At 36.0% G+C, this 27343-nt stretch overlaps 1 protein-coding gene across 7 annotated transcripts in view; it reads right to left on the bottom strand.

The window, feature by feature from the left end:
* LOC133521220 (myelin transcription factor 1-like protein) overlaps positions 1 to 27343 on the bottom strand; it is a 327413-nt gene that overhangs the window by 290434 nt on the left and 9636 nt on the right. For all 7 annotated transcript variants that reach the window (XM_061856061.1, XM_061856060.1, XM_061856062.1 and 4 more), the window contains exon 2: positions 26538 to 26646. In XM_061856061.1, the coding sequence (XP_061712045.1) occupies positions 26538 to 26645 (108 nt within the window). In that variant the 5' untranslated portion in view covers position 26646. The remainder of the gene's footprint in view (positions 1 to 26537; positions 26647 to 27343) is intronic.

Here is a 27343-nt window from a genome sequence, read left to right on the forward strand (position 1 = left end):
TGTTGCTAAAGCCTAGTTATATCAATTTTATGAAGGTGCAAGGCTATAATTTAATGAGACATTGTACTTTTGGAACGTTTAGGCATGCCTTTAATATTTAAGTACCTAAAACAATCTTAACTATACGAAGAAATATGCTCACATGTCTCGGTTCATGACAACCTCAAAAATATCTAGATAGTTACGTAAAAATGATAGCAGACGCAATATTTGAATAAAATTGTTTTACTTTTTTATTTATTTTATAATTAAGTAGCTGTCTTAATTATAACTTTGTATTAAGTTATTACATGTAGATAAACAAAGCACGGGTCCGCTTTGGTCACATCGACACTTTATTTAATGCTCCAAAAAAATAGTGCTAATGTCCGTTAATGGTGTGGGCAGTCGTGTTTCCGTCACGTCACGTCACGCGGGGACGCTTTCGCGACATTAGGCCGGTAACGACACGCGTAATCCGGCACGCGGTAACACCTCATGAATGTCTCATTTATCATTAATATGGTATTTGGCGTTCTTTCCTTTGTTATTCTGGTATAAATATAGTACAGCAGAATAAAGTAGATTTATGAGTTGAAGGAGGATAATGCTATTAGAACACTTAGATATATTACCAATTCTATAATAATTAGGCACTTTTCCTGGCCAAACATCGATAGATATATAGATTTTTATAAAGTTTAAAATTCTAAAGGCTATACGGTGAAACGTGAATCTACTTAAATTGATTTTCAGAAAAAAAGAGCAGATTCCGACCAGGAGGTAGGCTGTTTTTCAAAAGTTTTGCTTTAGGTATACTGCTTTACAAACTTTGAAATTTATTTGCAAAATATTTGTCATGTACCAAACATTAGGGATAATTTAACAATTTGAATGAAAGTCCAGGAAATCATTTAGCATATCTAACTTGGATCACGCATTGCTTAGGTATGCTTGGCAGCTATAGAACATCAAAAGCAATATCATGACTATAATTCTGCATGGCCAACAAAACTGCAGACAATCTATACTGAACAATTTAAACACACTACAAATAACTTTAATCACACTAGAATTACTTAGCGCTCATGTCCGCCGCAGACAGTTGAAATTATCCAGCACACAGCGGCGACGTATCGGCTGTCACATTACGCGCGGGTGTTATTATCAAACTTTTTGAAGGGTCGCGCCGGACGCCGCGACGCCGACCGCCGGATGGGGGCGAATCTGGTATAGCGTGAGCTTGTGCAAAAACTTTAACTATTTTTTGTTAATACTAGAGTCCTAAACAGACTTTGATGATTTTACTTGTTAAATATCGGAACGAGGTTTTTAGATTCACGACAGCTACGAGCTGGAATATTCTTACCCCCATTTAGCACAGCCCATAAAATAAATATTAACGTCAGTACTTTAAAAGTAGAACTCATTTAAACCTACCTGGTACGTACGAATTGGTGCCATTAAAAAAACCGAGGGAGTTATTGTTTTTTTTTTCATAATCCATAACTCCCGAGTGAAAGATATAAAACGCACTAGGTCTTGAGTAATTGATTTATTTGTAAATTAAGTACATGATAATATTAAATCCGACGACCGACGCTCACGTTGGCGCGGGAAGCTCTCTTGACAGCCGCGCCCATGACAGCTGGGCTGTCAGTTAGGGCACGTTTACAAACCCGGACAATATAAATATTAACAACTAGTATCAAAATAGAAATAGTTTGATGACAGACGGTGTTTTCCAAATAATAATGATATAAATGATCTTACATTTCTAACACGAGGGAACAATATAATGTGATGCTTACTGATCTAACATGGATTTGACATCATTACAATTGCGCATTATGTCAACCTTCAACCAAAACCGCCACTTTTGAACTTGATAGATGAATATCATACTAGAAAGAGTGAAACTTGAATCCACAAACGTCAAACGTTTTGTTGTAGAACCTGAACGTCTTGAAGAGCTAGAACATCGCTATAGCCGGTATTAGCCAAAAAAAAATACGAATAAACTATCTCTTTCCAACACAATCCATTTCCATACCAACGTGGCCAGTCGCTCCTAAGTCCAGGAGGCGCATATGGTAATTCCTTATTCCGATAGGAAATAGAGGCGGTCAGTTGCAATAATCCATCACGGGGCATTGTTGGCCCCGGCCGCCATGTTTTATGTCATTTTATGTATTCCTTACAGGTTCTGATAAATATTTGTTTCGGTCAAGTTTGGACATGTCCCGGAATTGAATATCCGCCCGGGATGGATGTAACCCGTTTTGTTTTTGTCCTTGCTTTATTAAAGTTTTGTTTTGTACATGTTACCCATACACTTACGGTTATGAATTTTCTTTTGAATTTAATGCAGTGCTGCGATGACAAATATATTGCAATAATTAATCATAACAATTTATTTGGATATGCAAAAAACACTCACTTAGTTGCAATTGAAAGTGATGAATCTGAGTGAAAGTAGCGGGCGTCGTTTTTTTTATTTATTTTTTTTGCTTTACAATAGTCATCGTGGCAATAATAGTCTCATTCAGCCAAATAATCAAAACCTTTTAACTATTTATTTATATAATAACAAATAAATATTTAGTTTATATTGTGTAATAATAATTTTTGTGCCTAACGGCGACATAAAAATTATAAGTATTAAGTTTTTGAACACCCAATCTCTTTAGTGTGGTAGAATTAAGGTCAAAAGTAAAATTTAAAAAATTGGAAAAGTATCAATGAAAATTAACTTTGCGAACGCTAACATCAGCCACGTAACGTAAAGTAGCATTTTTTGAGAAACTGTAATAAAATTGTATTTTTAAAAGCGTTGAACCTAGAAGACTGAGTTTACATGAAAGGCGAGTAAATACCTAACGTTCCTTAAGTGAACATTCTGGAAAACTTCCAGCTAAGTGAATGATTGTATACTTCGCTATCAGTTTGATGTCTACCTGGAAACTTCGTCTTGTCGCGGACGAAAATATTTGGAAGAACTAATAATATTTTATTTTACACACCAACCATCTACTGCAAACGTTTGTCGTGAAACTTTTTAAACGACGTACCTAATGCGTTGCTCGAAACGTATGTACAAAATATTATTTCACATTTTGGTGTGTGTAAAGTCGAAGACCTCATTGTGAGTGACCAAACTGTGATGTGTGTGAATGGTTGGACGTGTGTGACGAATGCTTGAGATTCTGCGAGACGATAAATGAGCGATCTTCTTCCGTGCTATGTTAATTATGTGCTCTATGTGTATGAAATTGTCATTGGTTTCACAGTACTTTGGAATACTGTTATGCTGTGAAGTGTAATGAATTATAAAAATTAAAATTAAATAATTTGGAAGTAAACAAATAATTAATAGGTACAGTCACGTCTGAAAATATCGTTACGAAAAATTTGCCAAAAATATGTATACACTACCTCAATATATGGGCAATAAAGTCGTGTATACATATTTTTGGCACTTTTTTCTTATCAATATTTTCAGACGTGACCGTACCTACACGTAACGTAAATAGATCCGCTTAAATAAGTAAACATAAAAAAATCCATCTGACAGTCATCGATTGAAGAAAGAAAACAATTGAACGGCGGCTTGCAGATTTAACGAGGACAATAATACAAAGTTATGACCTTAAGACTTCCGCCATTAACAAATAATTTCACAGTCGAAATGGCGCAAATCAAATAATCATTTGGTACGACATCGAGAACAAAGGTAATCTGATGCGTTGTGACAAGTCAGATGCTAATCAGTCAACCCTTTCGCCGACAAATCGGAAATTAGCTACGCATGAGTGCTCGCGGGTTAACCCCACTTCGCGGGGTCTTTTCGGCCCCCGAGACATACCCGACCCGGTCCTTTTCTTTGAATATTTAACAAGTAGCGTTTCACATGATCAACTGGTGAAATTATAGCCAAAGGAAAATTACCGTAGCTTGTTGAACTTAGTTTTGATGGATGCATTGCCTTAAGTGAAAACGGTCGATCTAAATATTTATGTTTTAGCCGTAAGTGCCATACATAGTCAGTGTATTTAGTTTGCACGAAGCACGAGTTACCTAATTAAAAAATATCAAGATCTTGTATATACTTAGTTAACACATTCACTGCCAGCGAAAGGTACGCGCTACAGGCGTATCCGATACGTTTTTTTCCTTCAACTATTTGCTACTTATCGTCTTAGTTACTGAAAAGAAACGGACGGTTCGGACGTCAAACATTGCTAAAGATACGATATTAAATCGATCAAAAGACATCGACCTAAAGTGACTTTTCTTCAAACAAAAACGTCACTTTTGACACTGACATATCCAATCCATTTCTTTAGGAAATTTTTGACGAATCTTAAAGTTCGACTCGGGCCGTAAGGCAAGAACAGAGTCCATCTAAGCTAACTTTGCATAGATTTAAATAGAACAAAGTGAGGACATCATAAACGTTTTCATAGCAATGTGACATTAATGATGACATTGCCACACTTTATTCCATGCAGGGTTATCTTGGTCCGAATTTAGTAAACAAGATTTTAAGCTGTTATTTTCGACGTAGATAAAACGAGGCTTCTCACTTAACCGTGTCAGGTGCTTGTCGATTACGGGCACTTTGATCACGTCCGAAACGAGACGCGTCTTCGCAACTTTAGCGTTTGTAATTTGTGATCTTCTGTCAAGTAACACGAACTTCATGATGAATAGCGTTTAGGGTCCTAATTGCGTCCAATGAAGGATTCTTTAAGAGATGGATGTCACAGCCAATTAAATTGTAAATTCGAAAGTACTGAAGAAATTTGGTACATACGAGTATATATTGTGGTATGTGGTGGTGTGGTGGTAGTTTGGGACCCAAAAGACGGTCATGTAATGTAAATAAATGAATTTAAAACGTAGGGGCCCCTTCTGGGGGCTAAATGGGGAAAATTTAAAAAAAATTGTTTTGCAAATTATATCATGTTAGGGCCGGTACAGACGGACTGTAACTCGACTACAACTTGTATGGGAACTGCATGCCGACTGCACTCCAACTGCAACGTCGACGTGCAGTTCCCATACAAGTTGCAGTCCGTCTGTACCGGCCCTTATATTTAATGAAAGGCTTCATGGTATGAATCACAAATATGTATTTTTTAAAATTTTAAGATTTTTTCTTTTCAAATTTAAGAAACTTATATTTTATTCACTGGTTTTTAAATCATATTTAAAATTTACAAGATCTAAGTGATCTTATATTAAAATAAATATCACCCCACACACTCCTGAAGGTCGCATTTCTAAAAACCACTACACACGAACCTTCTAATTTATTTCCTACTTGAGCTCAGACCATAGGGTAAAGTGTGTACCTAAGAGCATATTTTAAATAATTAAAGGGCACCCTATGTAAACACGCATTCCTCGGGCAAAGGCGATGACAACGTCTTAAAATACGGGCGCCCTTTCTTGACATGAGCTGACCTCAACCCCCGCCCCGAGGTTCATTATAATTAATAAATGACCCCCACTTGGTCCGGGCGCGGTATGTGCTTCTAATTTATAACAATCTGTGGCAGTCTTATTGTGCTAAAGTTTGATCAAAATAGACTAAAAAATAATAAAATTTGTGACCAACGGGCCAATTCGAACGTAAACTGACATCAAAATTATATTTGAATGATGTTATTTAGCTATCGTGCGTCTCGCCCGCGTTAAAACGAAATGCATCGTGCAACTTAATGACATTAGGGTAAAGGCACCTATCACCGTGGTAGTTAAGGAACTTTTCAAAAGAGATCCAAAAATTAAGGGTATCAATGCTGTCTAACAGCCAGGAATATTTTTTTTTCATCAGAGCATTTAATGAACTTTCCGTTTCACACGTTTTTGGATTCATTTTGAGTTATTATATGTATTAAAATATTTTTTGAAGCCAAAATGACCAAATCTTCTATTACCGTGGCAAGGGACAGGCTGTGATTCTATTATCGCGAATTGAGCTTTCATTACCGAGGGTACAATTGGCATGATTTTTCTGCACTCGTTAATAGAAATCAAACTCAAAATTCGAAACCTAATACCGAGAGTTAAAACAATAATAACGACGTGGGTTCTGTATATTATTTTTGTGTCATTAACTTTAATAATGACACAAAAATAAAAAATAAAACTATAGGAGTATGTTTAAAAATAAGAGATATATTCGAAGAGATTATAATTACACTTTGGCACAATCAAATACTATTAAATAGTTAACTTACCAAGTACCCACCAGTACCTGTATAACAAGTTATAAGTTGAATGTTTTACATGTAAAACAACAAAAATTACTATTAGTAAAGTTTTACTACGGACGTATATGACAAATAGGCCTGCCTGTTATTAAATAAAGTAATTCTTAAATGCTATAAAGATTGATAAGAATTTGTCTTACTGACATAATTAGCTGCACAAAAAAAAAACAAGTAAGTAACATTTACTCATAAGGCACAGCGTAAATTTTAGTCGAAATTTTATAAGCTGGACGTTTACCACCTGAGTGAAAGTTTACCACAGTAAAATGGTAAACGTCCACCTTATAAAATTTCGACTATATATAAAAACATGAAAATTTTTAATTCTAATATTTTTGGTAAGGTAATTAAGTTAAATTAAGTCTCTCACATATTCTGTGTTATAATTTACCCGTTTATAATTAAAAAAATCACAGTACTTTTCTTATTGCTGATTCTTATAGCTAAAAAAAATCATGTCTGAGATTTTGGACTACTGTATAAATAAAATTATATAAAAAAAAATCTAATCGGAAATGTCTTGCAGTTGGGTACCCTTCCTTGTCAGAGTAATAACTGAATCAGAAAACAGAAGAATTTAAATCTGATAATGATAACTGAAGTCTAAATTTTATCAACGAAATCTGTACTTGCAGTACCCTAAATGCGATATTTCAATACAATACCAAATAGTCACTCGGTAATAGATAACTCTTTAAGAGCCTATTACCGACCCATTCGATATTTCTCTGGGTCGGTAATAGATTTCTATACATTCTATTACCGAGGGTAATCTGATCATACCATCGGTAATAGGCTTAATTTGGAGTTTAATTAAACCTAATTCCGACCCATAAAAAGAATAAAACACAGATGGTTTTTCAAATCAAATCAAACACGTATATTACAAGCTTCTTGTAAAGTCAAAATCACATAACTGGCAAGTAAATTTTAGGTTTTAACTCAAAATAAAAAAAAGTTGACAGATTAAGGGTTCCCATAGAAACAAGGAAATCGGTGCTGAAGTTGTTGTTAAAAATTAAGGGTTAGTTAAATACTTTCCATACCACGGAAATAGCTCTTTAATAGCGTGAATAGATCAAGATTGGAATAAATAAAAGAAATTATAAAATTGATAATTTGTACCAAAACTAAAGAGTAAATAACAAAACTACCACTTTTTCTATTACCGTGGCATACCACGGAATTACTTACCACAGAAGTAATTGGCGCCTATCACCGCTGTATTTTATTTTCAATTTTAAACGTATTTCCGGGTCAAAAACTAAGTTAAAAGTAATTCAAAATCGTGTAGAAAACAATACACAACCTCTTAAAAGGCATTGCACTAGTTTATTTGCCATAACTATTACGTAAAACACTAAGTAAGATTGGAGTGCACTTACCTGTGGTGTCACGCGTCTGTATGGAACAACCGGTTCTTGCGCCGCCGTCGCACAAACTGACGAATCGCGAGTTTTTTGTTACACTCACACAAATGCACACTAATGGGCACGATAGACCAATGAATGAGCTTGTTTTGTGTATGCTTTATTTCTTAGGGAATAGATCTGTTTGCTCGCAAAATGCGTATTTGTAAACACCGCGGTGTTAGACGTCGATTTTGATACCCGCGTTAATAGCCGCCGTTACCCTAATTAGATGTCATTCTGATTTCAGTGTACGTTCGAATGTGAAAATTATCTACATTGTTTTTTCTATTAGTTAAATGAGATATTCCATATTTACTTACTTAAAACTTTTTATCTACTAACTAAGTTCCGAATACGTAATACGCAATTTCGACGTTTCAACGCACATTAAACGCATACGAGTATAAATATATTGATTGATGATGGCTTTAAAATTGGCACGTGTTTCCTGGTTATTGATTGAATTGCTTACAGTCGGTATTTATTTATTTAACTGTTCTTTGTATCCTCATACTATAGGGTAGGTATATAGCTTTACGCAGCTTGAATTCACTCCTCGCATCAGCGCCTGAATGTGATGTGTTTGCAAGTAGATGGATGTCAGTGCGTGATGAATGTCTGAGGTTCAGCGAGATGATGGATATTCGTCCCTCCTCTGTGTTATAAGTGTCACCTGTATTCTAATTAGTATTTTGATGTTTCATGTCAACTCTTTCCAATTATACATGTCTAGATTGTCTAGGTTCAATATGTAATTTCACAGTGCTTTAGTTTTAACTGTTATACTGTGTTAATTAAAATGAATAAATAAGTAAATAAATAGCTTCCCAAAATTACCAATACCGTTTTAAAATAAATTTATTGGTGATTGAAATTAGGCATTGTGAGTTTAATTATTGTAGGTAATCGTGGCACTCGCCCAGGCTCAACACACCGGCATCCATTAATTACCGAAATTTAATTCATACGAGGCCCGCGCCACTATTTACATTCAAAAACGGCCCCACCCGCATGGAGAACCCTTGCCGGCAAACTTGGCTACCCTAAGATGCTAACTCCTAAGTAGACTTTCTTTGATAGTGCGCTCCGCTGACTTTGAATAAAGGCCACCGGGTCGATAAGTTCTGATCTGTAATTTTATATCTTTGAAGCCGCCCCTAGATTAGCACGCTGAATTGTGGCCTATTGAACAGTCTTGGCTTTGTTTTGTAAAGAAACCGCAAGCGTCTTGAGCCGAAGGTATAAACCATTAACGCTAAATTAATAAGTTGACGTCATCTGATGGACGGGTAAAGGTAACGGGCAGTAAAAAGGTCAAGCTCCTTTTAAAAGTCAGACTAAAGTTTGTGAAGACTACTTCGGCATTTTAGCGGGAAATTGTAAGACGCGATAATAAATCTAATGAGCAAGTACAAAGATCAGTCCCAAGGAGGCGGATTAGCCTTTATCTCGGTGCACGTAAAGCGGTGATACTTATATGAGTGCCCCTTTTATTGCATTATACGGGGGAAGGGTTGCCGGGCCCTCGGCGGCCTAACGTCTCACGACTACGGGAAGAATTTATAAATAAGTTAAGCGAGGGCCCGCCTTATTCTTCGCCTACTTTGTTTATCATATTTAAATTATTAGAGTCAGATGTGGAACGTGTACCTAATTGCTGTACTTTGTTAAGATAATGTACCTTTGGCGCGGCTCCACTTTTGTTTTCTTGTTTTGGAGCGATATAAATTCACAGGAGGACGCCGGTAACGCCCAACTTTCGTGTTCTGTTTTTGTGCGGACGCTCCTTTCGGAGGGAAATAAAATTTGTTATGCAGCCGTTTGGAGGCCGTAGGTGCCTTGAGATAATACTCCAAGTTTCCTTAACTCTGCGACAGTCCGAAACTTCAAAATTCCGCCAGCGCGGTATCTTATTCCAGGTTACGTGCATATTTATTTGGTTTAAAATGTAATTTAAATCTTATCAAACCAAAATGATTCGTACCTGTATCCTACATCACAATAAAATCTTAGTATAAAACGACTCGTTACACAACGTAATATGTATTCAAGAAAACAGCGCGTTGTTCATAGATTAACATTATTTCTTCCATAAATCACTTTTAAGTATTATTTCATTTCCTTAGGAACCCTCGCATGCGGCACACGCGTCGAACGAATAAGTAATTGAAATTTGAGACCAACTTTTGATTTTACGAAATGATTTCACCCCACTCCTTTTGAAATTATTATGAATTTCCCTTCCTTGCGGGACAGGCACGTCTTGAATAAATGGCTTACCTTTCATACGGCGGGAAACAGCGGAACTGTTAGCGAGCTTGACATTTATATTTACATAGGAAAATAAATTCTGCTTGATTTACTATCAGGCAATCAGTATTCTTGTTTGTTGTTTATTTACAATGCCTGACTGAACCTGAGAAAAAATATAGATATTTCTATAAAATTCTCGAGGGTATTATAAATTTTGAGATTCTGAGAAGAAAAAAACATTGGTGGGTGACGGAGATGTTGTTTGGCTACAACTTGAAGAAAAAGAACTGGCGTAGAACTAAAATTTATTCAGAAGCTTATAAAATGACTGCGCACAATAATGTAGGTACTTATAAGTATTAAAGAAAAACCAGAACACAGAAGTGTGGTTCTTCATACTAAATACTGCTTCATACTAAATAAGCCTTCTCTGGACTGTAAAGAACAGTTTTGTAGAAACGGTACCTTAACGAGGTCTAGACAAAATCGTCGTAAATTGTAGGTAAATGTATAATTTACAAAATTTAATCTATGGCAGGGTGAAAGGGATAATGATAGCAAAGCACGTGCTTGCGACAATCCAAAACATCATTAAGGCAAACGTGCGGAAGCGCACCGTATTTCAAAACACCAGGTAACGGCTAAGATCACAAACGTTCCCAGCATCCTTTATTCGGCGATTAAAACTCACTACAAGCAGCAAGATGTCTACAAGACCAATAAACAAGCCCGGAACGCGGCGCGAACGCCCAAAGTTTCGAGCGCGTTTAGAGTGCAGAGGACCAGTAATGAGGGTTGGAAATTTCGGCACATTGCGGCCCAAACCGCACGCGGCATCTTGGCTTATTATTAATTCCGTAAGACGTGGCCCCGATGTCCAAGACGTGCGCTGAGATTTGAGACAAAAGTCGCAAAGGCGGAAGGGACGGCCCCCCCGACTCTCGTCGACACGTACGAGCCAAGGAGGATTTACAGGTGGTTTTAATAACGCTCGCCACTAATGTCGCGAGATGAATACTTAATGGACGGATCATCGGGATTCTGGAGTCAACTTTGGTTAATGAATGCGTGATGGCTTCTTCGTTGTGTAAATATATAAATTGTCTAGCGGCAAGCTACTTGGCAAGGAATATTAGGCTTTCAAAAGAGTAAACATAGCGTGTAACTTGTTAAACCACAGAGTAACAGAACTGACGCATGTATAACAATGTACCTATCTTGCTTAATATTTGTCAACTCAAGTTATAGTATGCCGTCGCTGATGGACTAACAAAGTTAAATTTGAGACTAGGACGAGCTGATAGTTGTTTGAGAATCGGATGCATTGATTCTCTAATTATTTGTTTGCACTAATGTTCCAACCGCTGTCCTAACGAGCGATTTACTTGCAAAGTGCGAATCCCTTTAAAATTGCTCCTTTGTTGGGTGCTCTCAAAAACTCGTTAGAGCGCCGAGGGTCACGTCTCGAGACAAAATGCTCCGAGTTAATGCGAGATACATTGTTGCAGTGGCTTGCTGAAAACAATGTCGCCATGTCGTATGTAGTGTTGGTAGGACCTCGAGTATTTTGAGTGTACATTTGAAGAACTCGACTCGTTTTTCGAGACTCTATGCTAAAAACTTCCGAGTCTTTTACGAGTATGTACCGAGTCGAGTCCTTTATGGAGTCTTATTTTAAGCGCAACTCAAAAAGTCTCGTGTTTTCGAATAAAGACTCCGTCAATAAATTTATAGGTTATATCACTACTAGTAGCAGTAATAAAAATAAGCGTCATTGTATGGTGTACGTAACCTGAATTTTACAATATGATGGAACATTATTTTTTTACTAAATTGAGAATTCTCTACAAAAGACTCGAGTCTCTAACAAATTGAAAAGAACTGGAGTTTCGACGTAATTATATGAGTCAGAAAAATACAGACGACTCTTAGCGCAGAGGACTCAGGACTGGAGTCTTAACCAACACTAGTCGTATGAGCAAATAACTTTAATGTTAGAATCATGTAGGTACATTCAACTTTGGGGATCTGAGAAACCCTAGTCCAGTGCTATTTCTTATTTACCTACAAAGTTGTTTGCTATAGGCATGATGACAAATTTTGAAATCCCTTTTAATATTGCCGGTACACTTGTATTGGTTCCGAGAAACACAATATATCAGCTAGACTCATAAGTTTTAACATAAATAATTGTATTTTTAAATAGCTAGTTTAAACCTCGCGCGAAAACACTCGTAAGTGTCACGGCGTTGGTTTGTGACGTCACTGCTTTGTAATCATTGCAGTGATGTAGGAAAGAAATATGAAAGGAAACCAACCGTTTATTTAATTTGTTTTATTAATTATTCGATTTATCGTGATGTCGATGTCGATGTCGATATCGATACGTTCATTGATTGTAAAATAAAATATGTGCATAAACTGACAAAAATCTTTTAAAAACATTTGCGAAAAAAAAAAAACATAATAAAACAACTTAATGACACTTACAGTTACGAACTTTCTCTTGAAGCTGAATGATATTGTTAATTCAGCCTGGACTTTATTTTACGTTTAGCGATGATAAATACATTGCAAAATGAATATACTTACATAACTCATTTTATACAAAAACACTAAGACGGTTGCAATTTAATATGAATTATTTAAGTAGATAAATTTAAACTTTGTGTGAAAATAGCGGGCGTCGATTTACTTTTTAATATTTATTTTTTTCCGTTAACGACAGTGGCATTGATAGCAATGCAATCAGCCAAGTTTTTTTTAAATAAAATATTGTATTATCTAGATCATTTATTTATATAATAATAAATAAATACAATTTTTTTTGACCATTCCAACATTTCTGTGTGGATTACGGTCAATGAGGTTGTCTATGCTGCTCAAAGAAATATATTATGGAGTGATCACGTCATTGGTTGGTTCGTTTCTGATTGGTGTTTCAGTCAATATGGCCGATAGAAATGAAATTTTATTGAAAATATTATTACTCCTACTGTTTACACTGAAATTGGGCAATTTTTTAGAATCATATCAACATATACGTTCCTAACAACTATTATTTTTATGATTATTTATTACTATCATCATGCCTCTTGTATAAATCTTACATTAAAAAGCCGATTAATAAAATACAAATGATTTTTAAATGTAACCCGCTTATATTATTATCTATAAAATGGAATAAACATATATTGTCACTTTATATTTCTGTTAGTGTGTATTGTCAGGAAACTTGCGCAGGTGGGAGACTTGAACTGTTATATAAGAAAAAGTGTCAAAATCAAAATATTTTTAGCAAATCGGAATCCGTATTGTTAGGTGATATTGGAGTGCTGATATTATAAATAATTTTATTTTGGCACTTTTTTAATAAAACGGTCCAAGTCTCTCACATGGGCAAGTCTCCCGGACTCCCCCCACTAGATAGTACATTGAATGAATGAATGAATGAATGAATTGTTTATTGCATATCACAAACCAGTTATAAAAGGTGGTACATATTATGTGGTTAGTTTTAGTGACGTCCTGTAAGGACACAGCAACATATAAACTAATGTTAACTTAAAACTAAGAAATAATACATTTCAAATAATTTAACATTACATATTGTTAAGAATACGAGCATTACTAATCAAATTTTTCATCGAAGTAGTCTTTTACATTATAAAAGCACTTATCAGTAAGGAAGATTTTTAACTTATTTTGGAACAAATTGTAATTTTCTATGTTTTTCAACGAATTCGGAAGGTGATTATAAATTTTAATACACATAAAATGAGGACTAGATGTAACAAGTTTTAATGACGAGAAAGGCAATTCCAGTTTATTTAAATTTCGGTTGTTTCTTCTATTGTCTGTTAGTAGTGAATAAAGGTTAATATGTTTTCTGACAAATTTACTTGTTTCAAGGATGTACATCGAGGCCAGGGTGAGTATATGATGCTTAATAAAATAAGGTCTACAGGAGTCCAATTGATCGATATTTACCAGTATCCTGATGCATTTTTTTTGCAATATAAAAATTGTCTCAACATCACAACTATTTCCCCACAATACGAGACCGTAGGACAGCCTTGAATAGGCATATGCGTAGTACGCGGTAAGGGCACTCTCGAAGTCTGTAACTCGTTTAAGGTATTGGAGCGCGTAGATGAAAGAGGACAACTTTTTGGATAGTGTTTGGATTGTCATTTGTCATGATGATTTTTCTGTTCGTTACTCACCATCATCAATCTTAAACTAAGCTAAGTTTTCCTTATCATGCTTTATTAATATAAAGAAAGTAATTTGAATAAATTACTGCAAAAATATTGCATTGTACCAGCGTAGCCAATGAGGTGTAAAAATATTGTTATCAAAAAGTATGTTCCATAAATGATTCATTGGATAACCAGGGAGGGAAAAAATGTAATATCTCTAATGATGTCAAATGAATCTCCTCACAACACTAGCGGTATCAATGATCTCGAACATCACATTATCTCCACACATGTTGCCGACGATTAACTAGAAGAATTGCCAATATCGCCTGTGGGCGTGCACAGCACACTCACGAGCGATTATGGCCAAGTGCCCGCCGGGGAGCCGTAGCGAACGCTAAAGTGTCTATATGTTATCGTAAGAGACGTTTGTAATTGATTGTGTTACTACTTAGATTTTGGAAGACAGGTAAGGAAGATAAACGCTGCAGAAGAAACAGATCATTAGGTATATTTCATAAAAAAAGACAAATTACATCATTATTATTATTTCTAATCATTTACTGACAAAATTTGTGTCCTTTGATTGCAAGGCGCTGCAATTAAAATTGTTAATTGGGTACTTGACACATGTTGAATATTATAACAAAATTTAGTTAAATGGATAGAAAATGAGCCATCCATTATAAAAAAGTGGAATTTAAAAAATTATATTGAGATTATAACAAAATACAAGGCTCCGAAGTCTCAAAAAAAAGAGTTTTTTTGTCTTTCAAAAATAGAAAAGAAAATGGTACCATTCGATTCCTTACAATTTATTGAAAAATAAATTGTATGACAACTATACACATAAACGTAATATTTCAGGGTCAAAATGGCAATTTCGTTGATCTTCCATACATTTAGGACAGACTTATATGATGTGACGTCACATCACCTTATTATTTTATTAGAGGCGTTTCAATCGTCGACTGCGAGCGTCAGACTTTAACTCTCATTTCTGACCTTTGTGTTGCTTAAATGCCATGAGTCCTATATAGACATTTGATCCTCAGGAAAATCAAGATCGTTTGACATTATTTACTTACAAAAACAGTCAAGTAGCCAATTGAAAGATGTCTACATATGTAGACGCAAACGTAAGTTCCGTAGTGGACACTAGAGACGATAGTTTGATTCCTGCCTTGGCCTTCATCTCATATCAATCTTAACTACTTAAGAATGACATCTATTGTATTTCATATTAACAATATTATCAAATGGAGGACAAATATTATGTTTATTGGGGCGCCATCTCTTGCAGTTTGAGAGAACTGCCAAACTCGGTATGTAGGCTAAGTTTAACACAGAATAAACATTCACGAAGACGTTGCTAACTTTCATACAACTTGAAGGTTGCCTTATGAAAATATTGTTTTTATGTTTCGCCTATTTGACTATATATTGCCATACGAATAAAATATAAATTTCTTAGAAATATGAAATCTGACCAAGATAAGTTGGCAGCGGTTTTGAAAGTGTTAAATAAATGTCATAATTCCATAGAAGTTTGACGTTTAAAATAACACTTCCACCGCCTGGGGTATCAAAATCGCTGCCAACTTATCTTGGTCAGATTCCAACATGCCATATTTAAAAGTGTTCGCTTACGATATAAAATATAATCAATAAAGACCAAAGACTACATTTTCTTACCCATCACTCAAATTTGAATAACCAAAATTACAAAAAGTGGAAAATAGTCATGAAACGTTATAAAACATTGAAAAAATAATGAAATGAAATGGAAAACCTAGTTTAGGTAACGAAATAACGTTATATTTACAGTAGAGTTAGTATTACAGTAGAGTTGTGCCGTTTTCGAGAAAGTTCTCAATTTACTATGAGAAATATTTTGAAACGATAAGGTTAATCGTAATAATATTTCCCATACAAAACGGAGAAAGTTCTCGAGAACGGCACACCTTTATTACAGTGAACACCTTCAGGAAGAAAAGAACTGTAAGTAAATATTTCAAAATCTAATTAATCAATTCTATTAGACTTGGCTAAAACATAGCCTCTGCTCACGCAAACAAGAAGCGGTCATCCAAATCGCATCAATCTTTCCTTCCGTGCCAGAACGCTACAGAAACAGTCGCATTTTTGGTGTAAACGATAAATTTGTCGTTAATCCGGAGTGTTAAGTGATTAAGCGCGCGGCGGGTGGCCGGTCTCTTACGCGCCGATTTGTTCATAAACACTAACCGTAGTGCTGGGACAAGTTATCGATAAGAATGGTAAGCGATACATGGTCTTTCGTGGCTGTACGTTATCTTATGCCATAGCCATCATATAATAATTATATACTACAAATAATTATATAAATTATTTACTACAAACATTTGGTCTAATGACTCCTGTACACTTAAATTTACGCTTTATACTGGAAATACGGTCAACAGCGTAGCACGCGATGTGGTGCAATTGCCAAGAAGTAGCATTTACCAATGTAATACATTTATTATATAACTAAAAAAATATAAAACTGTACGGGACACCAACCACGGCTTCTAAGCCAGTATTTAGCTTCAGTTAAGTCATCGTGAATAATGGCACATGACCACAGATTAATCAAATATTACGTTTTTACTTTTAGCTACGATTTATTCAATTACAATCGGGTTTTCACAGGAATCGACCTAATCGAAAATAGTATGACCAAAGCCACAGAAATTTACTACAGGCAATAAAAAACAATAAGAAGCTGTGCGGGATTAACAGAAATAATAAAAAGTGGTAGTTGTGTAGTGGCGATAAAGATAAAAAACTCTGACTAAAACCGCTTTTATACAACAATCAATAAAAAAAATAATATAAAAAGCAATTTGCTGCGCATCGTCGACAGCGATATATCGATAGAAATATGTTTTACCGATAGTATACAGCGTGAATTGTGACAACACTGGCCGGAAAGGCGTCGACGGCGATATTTCTTTCCGGCGACCGGCCGGACGATATTTCACGGTCGGGTAATGTACGGCCCGCGATTGAAACATAACGACTAATTGTTATTTATTGGTCGAGGTGAAGAAGTGAGCTTGGGAAAGAAAATTATTTAATTGTTTTATTGTGTAGTTTGTTTTCAAGTTTGAAGATTTTCTTTAGCTCATACTACCCGTAGGGGGAATTCTGTCGAAGATGCGTTGTTTTAAGTGACCTACATCGCCTGCATTTTTTTAGCTATGAATACGATGCAAAGATTCATTCAGTGCTTGTACCTACATGGTGAGTAAATTCAAAGACAAATTCATGTTTTGAATTCATCATTTTTCTACAGCTGTCAAACTCGAGGACACGCTTAGACTTTTCATATTTTATACCATTTTTTTTTTGTTGTTCTGGCTTTTGTTACATTAGTCAATGTCAAGTTGTAATGGGATTAAAAGTTAGGGAAACTAGGAATTAGGAAGTGTCAATGAATCTTATCTATGAAATAATAAATAAAAAAGTTGCGTTCTGACACATAATCATATGTAGTGATATGTTTAAGTAAGTAGACTTATCAAATGATGTTTTTATTTGTTTATGTGTACCTTCATCCATAAGTGAGCTGTGTACACACGAGAGCAAACAGTGCCCGTGCCCACCGGTCACGCTTCGTAAGGGCATTCCGGTGCAATAGGGAGAAACCCTTTTTGTTGACATGAGACTATGTGGACATGCGAGAATTTTTTATTTCGTTTATTAAAAGAAAGATAAGCTTAAGGTTGTTTTATCAAGATGTAACATTTTGAAGCTTATACTTAGCTTTAAAATAATAGCAAACTACCCAGTAATTGTATCACGACAAAAGTAACGAACATTGGCCAGTGTTGTAGTAAATCAAACAAAGTGTTAACAAGTTACACACAAGTGTTAAATAACTAAATGTATATTTGACAACACAATATCAAACATTTTGATATTTTGATTAGAGGCATATGTGTGAGTTATGTCATATTCAAAGTGTTTATGTTAATACAAATATAATAAGTGTATTTACTGCATATTTGATTACTGCAGCAAAATACTGCGAATTCACGAATTATTTGTGCCAGACCTACTACCTTCTCAAGGTTTGTGCAATACGTTTGTCAAAGAACCGATCCACACAACTCCCCAGTCCACCCTTTTCTAAACAGGACAATCGTATTTGTACGACGTCCGAGCGATCAAAGCGATAGCCAATAAATAAATAGTTGATTTGCTCCGTAAATACTACAACGGTCGGAATACTTTTACAAGAATTCGGGGGTAGCTGATTGATTTGCTTTAGCTATTTTGGAATACGATAGGATTGTTTGGATTTTGTTGTTTCAATTAGTGCTCGGTTGGGCAATGGGCGCCATTTTTCCGGTAACATATTTTATAAATTTTTAAAAGGTCCATATAGGGTTCCATAAAAGTTTAAGTCATATCTTTGATACCCATAACAACTTGTGTCATAATCATCATTCCGCATACAAAAGAAAAGTCATATTATATTGTGTCATACATTTTTAGCCATAATATTTGATGACATAGATAGATAGAATACTCTTTATTGGCACACCTCAGTAAAAGATACAGCTTAAAGAAAAAAAAACAATTGATTAGTGATAGAGGCAGACAACAGGCGGTTTTATCGCACATACATAGTACATACATAGCATACATAGTAGTTGTGATACATTTTTTGTGCATACCTAACGAACCTAATCTAAAATTTTATGCGAATTAAATTTATGAGTATAAACATTATGACATACCTAATTTAAGACAGAAACACAGTTATGCTCAGGAATAATTCCGACTAAAGATTTTTATGACTTACAATTTTATGCATAAAATGTTAACACAATTAAAAATATGACAAAAGTTGGGAGCCCATGTCAGATTAGTAAGAGCCTTGTAAGTGTAATCTCAGATTAATCATGGATGTAGCCTACCTACAAATCCTACAATGTACCCTACATATATCTTTGCAGTTTTTAGACAATTTACTTATATTAGGTATGCCTATTTAAGTTACCTAAATAAATATGTAAGAAGTATTTTCTAATTGTGAACAAAACACTTTCATTATGATGTCATAAACAAGAATATATCAAACTAATAATCATCCCAACAATAATAATTATATATATATATATATAATTCTACATAAATATATATAAAAATTACGAAGAACAGAGAGACCAACTTTCAAAAAAATTGTTTATCTAATAGTGATTCCAAAATGGTAAAACACGTCATGTTTTTTACATCTGTTCTAACAAAGATATGGCTTAGATGGTGAATGAAGTTAAGTAAGGTTATCTCGAAAACCACAAAACTTTTACTAGACCTATAAATGCATTTTCTGGACCAGCCTAAGGTGCCCTGTCGGTATTTAGAAGGTTAGCCATTAATTACTGGGCATCCAGTATGAATAAAACAAGTAGAACAAGTTCATTATACTCACGTATACCAATATTAATATATCGTTCCTACACATTATACCAAAATATAACAATGTTGAAATCAGCGCCATCTATTCAAAACAAAGAGAACGACTACGAAAACTGGCTGACAAGGGTAGTCCACTACGGAGGGTTGTAAAAGGAAAGTCGGCGGGATTCCGAATGGTGTGTTTCTAAGTATTTGCGTGTATGTTCGTGTAAACGAAACACTGTTTTATTTACAAAGACGCAAAGCTGAATTCTGAATGTAGGCAACATTATTTACTTTTCTTCCATTTTCTTTGCACTTCGATGCTCATTTGTTAACTTTTCTAAGCGGCCACTGTTTTAATGCATTTTAAACAATTACTTTAACATACTTTTAAACAAAAGGCGTTGTTTAGTAAACTTTTTACGTCTGTTTTCCCGATAGAGGCGCTGCTGTTGAGGAAAACGAGGTACTCAAGGACAGTCGAATCCTTTGTCCTGTGAAGGACTTTAGTAGTCATTACATCACGCTCTTTGTTGCATACCAAACGTCTTCCCTATTCGCGGAATAGTGTTACATCAAACGTCAAGAGATTATTTCGGAACGGGTTTTGGGGTGAAATCAGCTACTTTGTATTTTATTCACCTTCACAAGTAAACAATGTGCGCCAATCCTGAATAATTTAATTAATATATCTGGGAAAATTTTATCAGCCTGCTTTCAAAACATACCTACATTTTGTATTTCTAAAAAAATATAATTTATAACTTAAACAAGCTGGGCTTTGGCACCAAACTGGGTTGTGAGGCTGCCATCCACGCCGTCCGAGCCTTCGCCCTCGACCCAAACAACGTGGATTGCATTATCATCAAGCTGGACATAAAGAATGCTTTCAACTCTTTAGAACGCGACACTCTTCTAACAGAGGTTCTGGACAAGGTTCCAGCTCTCTACCCTTTTTTATATCAGGCTTATTCGTCGCCTTCAAAGCTATTCTATAATGGTTCACCCATTTCATCTCAGGTCGGTGCTCAGCAGGGTGACCCGCTTGGCCCCCTAATCTTCAGCCTGGCTATACAAAAAGCAGTATCTAGATCTCGGTCACCGTTGAATGTCTGGTACCTCGATGACGGCACTCTAGGGGGTAGGCCAGAGGAAGTTGAACAGGATCTGCTTGCGCTCCTTCCACTTTTTCGGGAGTTGGGACTCGAGGTTAACTCCAGTAAATGTGAGTTTTTTCCCTGTAGCGCCAATTCTCAACCTTCCTTCTCTTCGTTTGGTACCTTACTCCCTGGTCTCAAGGAGTTGTCTACCCAAAATTTTAATCTTTTGGGATCTCCAATTTTCCCCGCAGCTATACCTGAAGCCATCAGGGGGAGAGAGCAGCTTCTTAGGTTCGCTGGTGAGAGGTTAAAAAAGCTCTCAGCTCATGTGGCGCTTACTTTGTTGAGGTCCTGCTTTGCTGTTCCCAAGGTGACGTACTTTTTGCGTACTGTGCCTGCCTGGCTGCACCCCGGCCACATTGACTCGTTCGACCTTGTGGTAAAGGAATATGCTGAGTGTGTGCTTAATGTCGCTTTAGATTCGGACCAATGGGACTTGGCTTCATTGCCTATACGTAGTGGCGGTCTGGGTATACGGCGTGTGCGAGATGTGTCTCTTCCGGCCTTCCTGGCATCGGCAGCGGGGGTAGTGGACCTTGTTACTAAGATTTTATCCTGTGATGGTGACAAGGCTATAATACCTTTCGCTTCCGATGCGTTGCCAGCCTGGGAGGCTCTCAATCCGGGTGCGCCCGTGCCTGAAAGGCCATTCCTTCAGCGGTTGTGGGACGAAGTCGGCATTAAGCGTCTATTTGCCAGTCTTTTAAATAACGCTTCTGGTGCTGATAGAGCCAGGTTAAACGCTGCTTCGGTGCCGGAATCGGGGGCTTGGCTACACGCCCTCCCCTCCCCTAACTTTGGCACCCTGCTCGACAACGACTCGTTGCGGGTGGCCGTTGCTCTTCGCCTGGGCTGCGATGTTTGTGAACCACATCTATGCATCTGCGGGTCTATGGTGGAGAGCAACGGGCACCATGCCTTGAGCTGTCGCCGCTGCGCGGGGAGGTTCCCACGGCACCACGCGTTAAACGATATTATTCGAAGGGCACTGGTGTCAGCCAATGTCCCGTGTGTGCTGGAGCCGCCGGGCCTGAGTCGGTCGGATGGTAAAAGACCAGATGGTTTGACCCTGGTGCCGTGGGAGAGGGGTAAGTGCCTTTTGTGGGATGCCACCTGCGTCAGTACGTTCGCCGCCACGCACCTTGGCCGCACTGTGCGATCGGCGGGAGCTGCTGCTGAGCAGGCGGCGTCCCTAAAGAGGGACAAGTACTCGGGGCTGGCAAGCTACTTGTTTGTTCCCCTTGCCGTGGAGACGTCAGGGTGCTGGTGCGCGGAGGCGAAATCTTTTCTTGGGGAACTGGGGCGGCGCTTGCAGGAAAGGGGTCTCGACCCCCGCTCTGGGTCGTTCCTAGCGCAAAGGTTGTCCATCGCGGTTCAACGCGGAAACGCAGCAAGCGTGATGGGCACCTTTGCGTTGGGAGCGACGCGGGGTGGGTTGTTTGACTAGTTTTTTTTTTTTTTTTAGTGGTTAGTTTAGGTTTAGTTTTATTTATAGTTAAGTTTATTTGTTAGTCCTTAAGTATTTTAATGATTGTATCTTTTTATTTAATAAGTATTGGAATAATAAATATTTTTGACTTAAACAATATGTTCATTCATTATGTCATACCTACTTTTAATTTTGGTGTAATATTTCTTTAGTATATCATCCATTCTATTCATGGGTGAATCAACTAGTGTCACTCGTTGCCATGTGTACGATTTGTTGTCCAGGGGACAAAAGACTCCTGAAATCACTATTTTATTGTATTTAAATGTGTCAAACATGCATTTTTGTGGCAGTTATAACCAATTTCCATAATGGGCCATTTACTAAGCATGCTAATAGAATGGCATACAACATTTCTTCGAACAAAGTGTCCCACTATTGTCCTTCGAACACCAGGACAGGATAACTAATACACAAATAAAGTTGATTCACCCCCATACTTTAGTTAGTCTATTTGTTTTAGTTTTTATAGTACCTTTTTGTATGTCATAAATCCATAATATGCGTAAGATGTATACTGTTTTGAAAAGAAAGGCTCGCCGAGATTCTTGCGCCGGTATCTTCTTGGGAGGTGAAGGTTTTTGACTCTCATAAACGCATTATAATATGCTTAAACTGATGAATCGTTTTCCTTTTCATATTTGCATTTAAGTACATAAAATTTTCTTGATAAGAAGTGCTATTAAGAAACATAATATTACATCTAAAACGATAATTTAAATAACACTACGAGGTTCACCTGTGTTTCTACCTATGCGTTAAAACGAGTCAATAAAGCCTATTGAAGGTGTTGTTCACTGAATATGTAATCATTAGCCTGTGGTCCAAGCGAAAAGCTGAAGCTTTCCACCACGCGCCTAAAGAAAACATTTCCTAAAGAGTTTCTATTTTAATTCAAGCAATTCACCATATTAAAGTCCTTTAAGATAAAGTAATTAAAATATCACGCCACTACTATTTACCTACGCAAAGAATGAAAGAAAATACAAATTAACTGTTAATGATAAACACGCTACAAGCCGCTATTAGCTATTACTCGTTTCTCTTAATCTGTCATTATCAGTTATTTATTTTTAAGAAAGAAATAAAACATAAATGAACTAACTAAATGAGGCCTGTAAAGTTTTTTGAGGTAGGGAGTAATAAAATAAGACAATAAGATACAATAAGAACTAAAAAAAAGTTCGGCCCTGTCCAATTATAGTATATCATAAAGTGATACACTATTTTTTATCGAATGAAATGCTCTTATAATCCTGGATGTTAATTCCGTGTGAATAAATAGTTGATCGCTGTTGCTTAAATTAAAACTAGCGGGGTGTCAACTTTCTATTAGAAAACACTCGCCCGCAAAACAAAAAACAAAAAACAACAAACGAAAACTCAAAAAAAAATTTTTTTGATTTAACGTTTTATAATAATTAGAGCTTTATCAATTCTGTCTTGTCGATATGACCACAAAATGTATGTAAATAAAATAAAATGAAAGTTTATTATTCGCTACTGCTTATAAATAAATAATAAATATAATAGGACATTATTACACAAATTGACTAAGGCTCACAATAACCTCAATAAGAGCCACTTTCATCAGTTACCAACCCGAGGTTAACCAGGTATTACCATGGTTACCAGTACAATTTGACACTGGGTTAACGGTTTAACCCGGGTTATTGGGATGGTACAAGTAGCCCTAAGGCTTGTGTTGTAGGTACTTAGAGAACGATTAAATACAAAGAAAACACCCATGACTTAGGAACAAATGTCCGTGCTCATCACATAAATAAATGCCCTTACCAGGATTTGAACCCGGAACCATCGGCTTCATTGACAGGGTCACTACCCACCATGCTTATCCAAACCGGTCATCGCTTATGCCTTAAATGTTACGCGACGTATAAATACATTTAAGCAGATTTATCCAATAAAACAGTAATGTTCTGAAATTTCAGAACGCCTTTGGTAAACGTTTCTTTAAAAGCGCCTTTCAGGCCTTATTTTGTAGCTATAACTGGTAAATAAATATCAGCAAAACGTGCTGACTATATTGAAATATGATGCTATTGAAAATGTTTGTCTCTTGATGGGGTATATAAATATTTTCCAGGATTATAATTCATAGAGGCAATTTTCTTTCACTTTATCTTCTTGAATATACATTCTGCATCGCTTTCTTTAGTATGGAATAACACGAAGGATCCAGAGCCGTGTTTGCACAAATAAGGCAAAGTGAATTGGTAATAGGAAATACGTACGCCGGCAGGTAACAAAACGATTTTTGGAGCAAATCTATGTAACCAGTTATAATAATGTTGCTTACTGTAAATTATTTCAAAGGCACGCAAATGCTTGGACAATGGAGTTTAATCTACCTTTAGGGTTTTTTTTGAAGTGAAAACTTCTTTAGAGGCGCTGTGCACTTTTTGTGATGGGGAAAAAATGTTAAACTCGCGAGAGGTCACGTGACCAACAGACTCGTCAAATTGAAAATTCGAAAGACGGACACGTGACCTGATCGAAAAACTCCATGATGGTTCTAGTAATGATGATGGTGTAAGAGTCGTTGAAATTATGGATGGAAGTTGATATTTCAGAGAGATAAACTTTTTAATGTTAAATAATTGTAATAGTTAATGTAATATAAATTGTCATGTTTGTGTACGATAGCGCAATAAATGAATATTGTATTTTACCACATAAATGATAGTACTTTTAAACTGATAATTAAAGCAATTCGCGCAAAATTATTCCCTAACCATTCCAAAATATCAAAAATGCACAACGTTAATATTCCAAGGTTTCACTCCTGCCGGCACTCCCGGAGTGCCACCCGTTGTTTTTTTTAATCACATTCAGTGGCACTGTTTAAGTTTTTAACTGTGCGCAGTGTCGACACGGTTTTATTTTGCACTCGTATTTAAAGTGGGGTTTAATAGATAACACAAATAATGTAAACAAACCAATTTACCTTAATTTATTAGTAATCTTACATTTTTTGTGGCTAATCTTAACTTTATCGACAGTTTATATACTTGAACTTTTTATTTATATCAACGACTAGTTAAAATACCTATATGCTAAATAATATTTCATTTTCAATGAAAACAACCATCGTAAAACTTTAGGTTAAACGTCAGATGCTAACAGAATCTATCTTTAAATGAATATGAATATGAATATCATATTTGTTTAAATTATTTGTTTTTCCTATTGAACTCCACTTTATTTTATAATACGAGTAGATTTATACTAGGAATTTTCTGAATACTTTCTTTAGAAATGGAAATTTTCATTCCCAACACAAAAATGTGAAAAGTTTTCAGTTTTGGAAACTTTCTGTTTGCACATAAGTAATCGTTCCTAACCATGAGTTAGAAAACATTTATGCATACTTATAAATCGACCGACTACGCCCTCATTATAAAAGAGGTTTAAAATAACTCACGACATCGCTCACCCATTCCATGTAGATTTCTTTGAACAGACTCAAATGTCAATAGTTATTTATAGGTACTATTTATTGACATACTACTGAAAATCATTTGCAGTAAAAATGATTTTCAGTAGTATGTCAATAAATGCCGTATTGCCTTCGCTCTTGGTATCACTTACAAGGCACCTCGCTCGCAACAAACCTACTTAAGAAAGGAATGATGCAATTTGTATGTATTGTTCGAATAGGTCGCACAAATGATGTTAAAGTATTGTAGGAACGTAGATATTTTTTTTAGTTTTATCATTCTGTTATTTTAGAACTTACAGGGGGAGGGGACACATTTAGCCATTTTGGAAGTGTCTCTCGCGCAAACTATTCAGTTTAGAAAAAAATATATATTATAAACCTCAATATAACTACTTACTAGATCCCGTTCAAACCAATTTTCGGTGGAAGTTTGCATGGTAATCTACATAATATATTTTTTTTACTTTTATCATTCTCTTATTTTAGAAGTTACAGGGGGGAGGGGGCACACATTTTACCACTTTGGAAGTTTTAGTTCTAAGTATGGGGAACCCCCAAAATTTATTATTTTTTTCCTATTTTTGTGTGAAAAATTAATGCGGTTCACAGAATACATCTACTTACCAAGTTTCAACAGTGTTCTTATAGTTTCGGAAAAAAGTGGCTGTGACATACGGACGGATAGACAGACAGACAGACATGACGAATCTATAAGGGTTCCGTTTTTTGCCATTTGGCTACGGAACCCTAAAAACGTACTTGGAAAGTAAAATACTCTAGAGCCAAAACGTATCACTTTCTGCACACTTTACAACAACGACCTATTTTCAGAGCATGATAAATGAAAAGTTAATTTGTACTATACCTTTATACAGGGCGCAGGGGGGTGCGGCGCGGCGGGCGGGCTGCGAGGTGCATTCGGCAGTTGGAGAAGGTGCCGGATGCTATACCCTTGCCGGGACTTGCGGGACATCCTGGAACCGAACAACATGTTCACGTCAAAAATACACATTCACACACAAAGCACAATACGATGCAAATGTTCTAGGTATGTCATTTTGCAGGAGTCCCGCGAGGTTTAAGGTGAATTGAAAACCAGGGACGAGTGAAAGTGTCATCATATTCGTACGTATTCATTGGACACATTATAATTGTAAACTTGCTTAAACATGCATTATAATTTAGTTTTTTTATACATCCATATTTGCATAGAGGGCAGCGCCATCTCTTTCGCTGTACCAGAATTTCTAGGTAAGTAAATCGGATGAGAGGTGTAAGCATATTATTATTAGGCATTGGAATTTTCGAACACGGTAAGATTTAGTGAGCTATGGAGTGACACGTTAACATTAAAATTAAAGTCATGCTCATGCCTTTATAAACATCCTAAGCATTCGCTTCTAATTAAATATTTGAACTATAAATAAAACGTTATAATTATTATATTTAGGAATTAAAATTTCATAGTTTTTGATGTATTTCAACTTAATCACCTAGTTAAACATTATACTAAATTGATATATATATTGTTACGATATAATTGATTGTAAGTATGAAGCTGCGTTTCAAAAGAGATAATTATGAAATTATTAAAATTATAATTTACCACAATTTCTATAAGACGAAATATTAAAATAATAGATGACATTACACAAAATGATTGCAGTTGCA

This window comes from Cydia pomonella, chromosome 9 (genome assembly GCF_033807575.1).
Source record: "Cydia pomonella isolate Wapato2018A chromosome 9, ilCydPomo1, whole genome shotgun sequence".
NCBI lineage: Eukaryota > Metazoa > Arthropoda > Insecta > Lepidoptera > Tortricidae > Cydia > Cydia pomonella.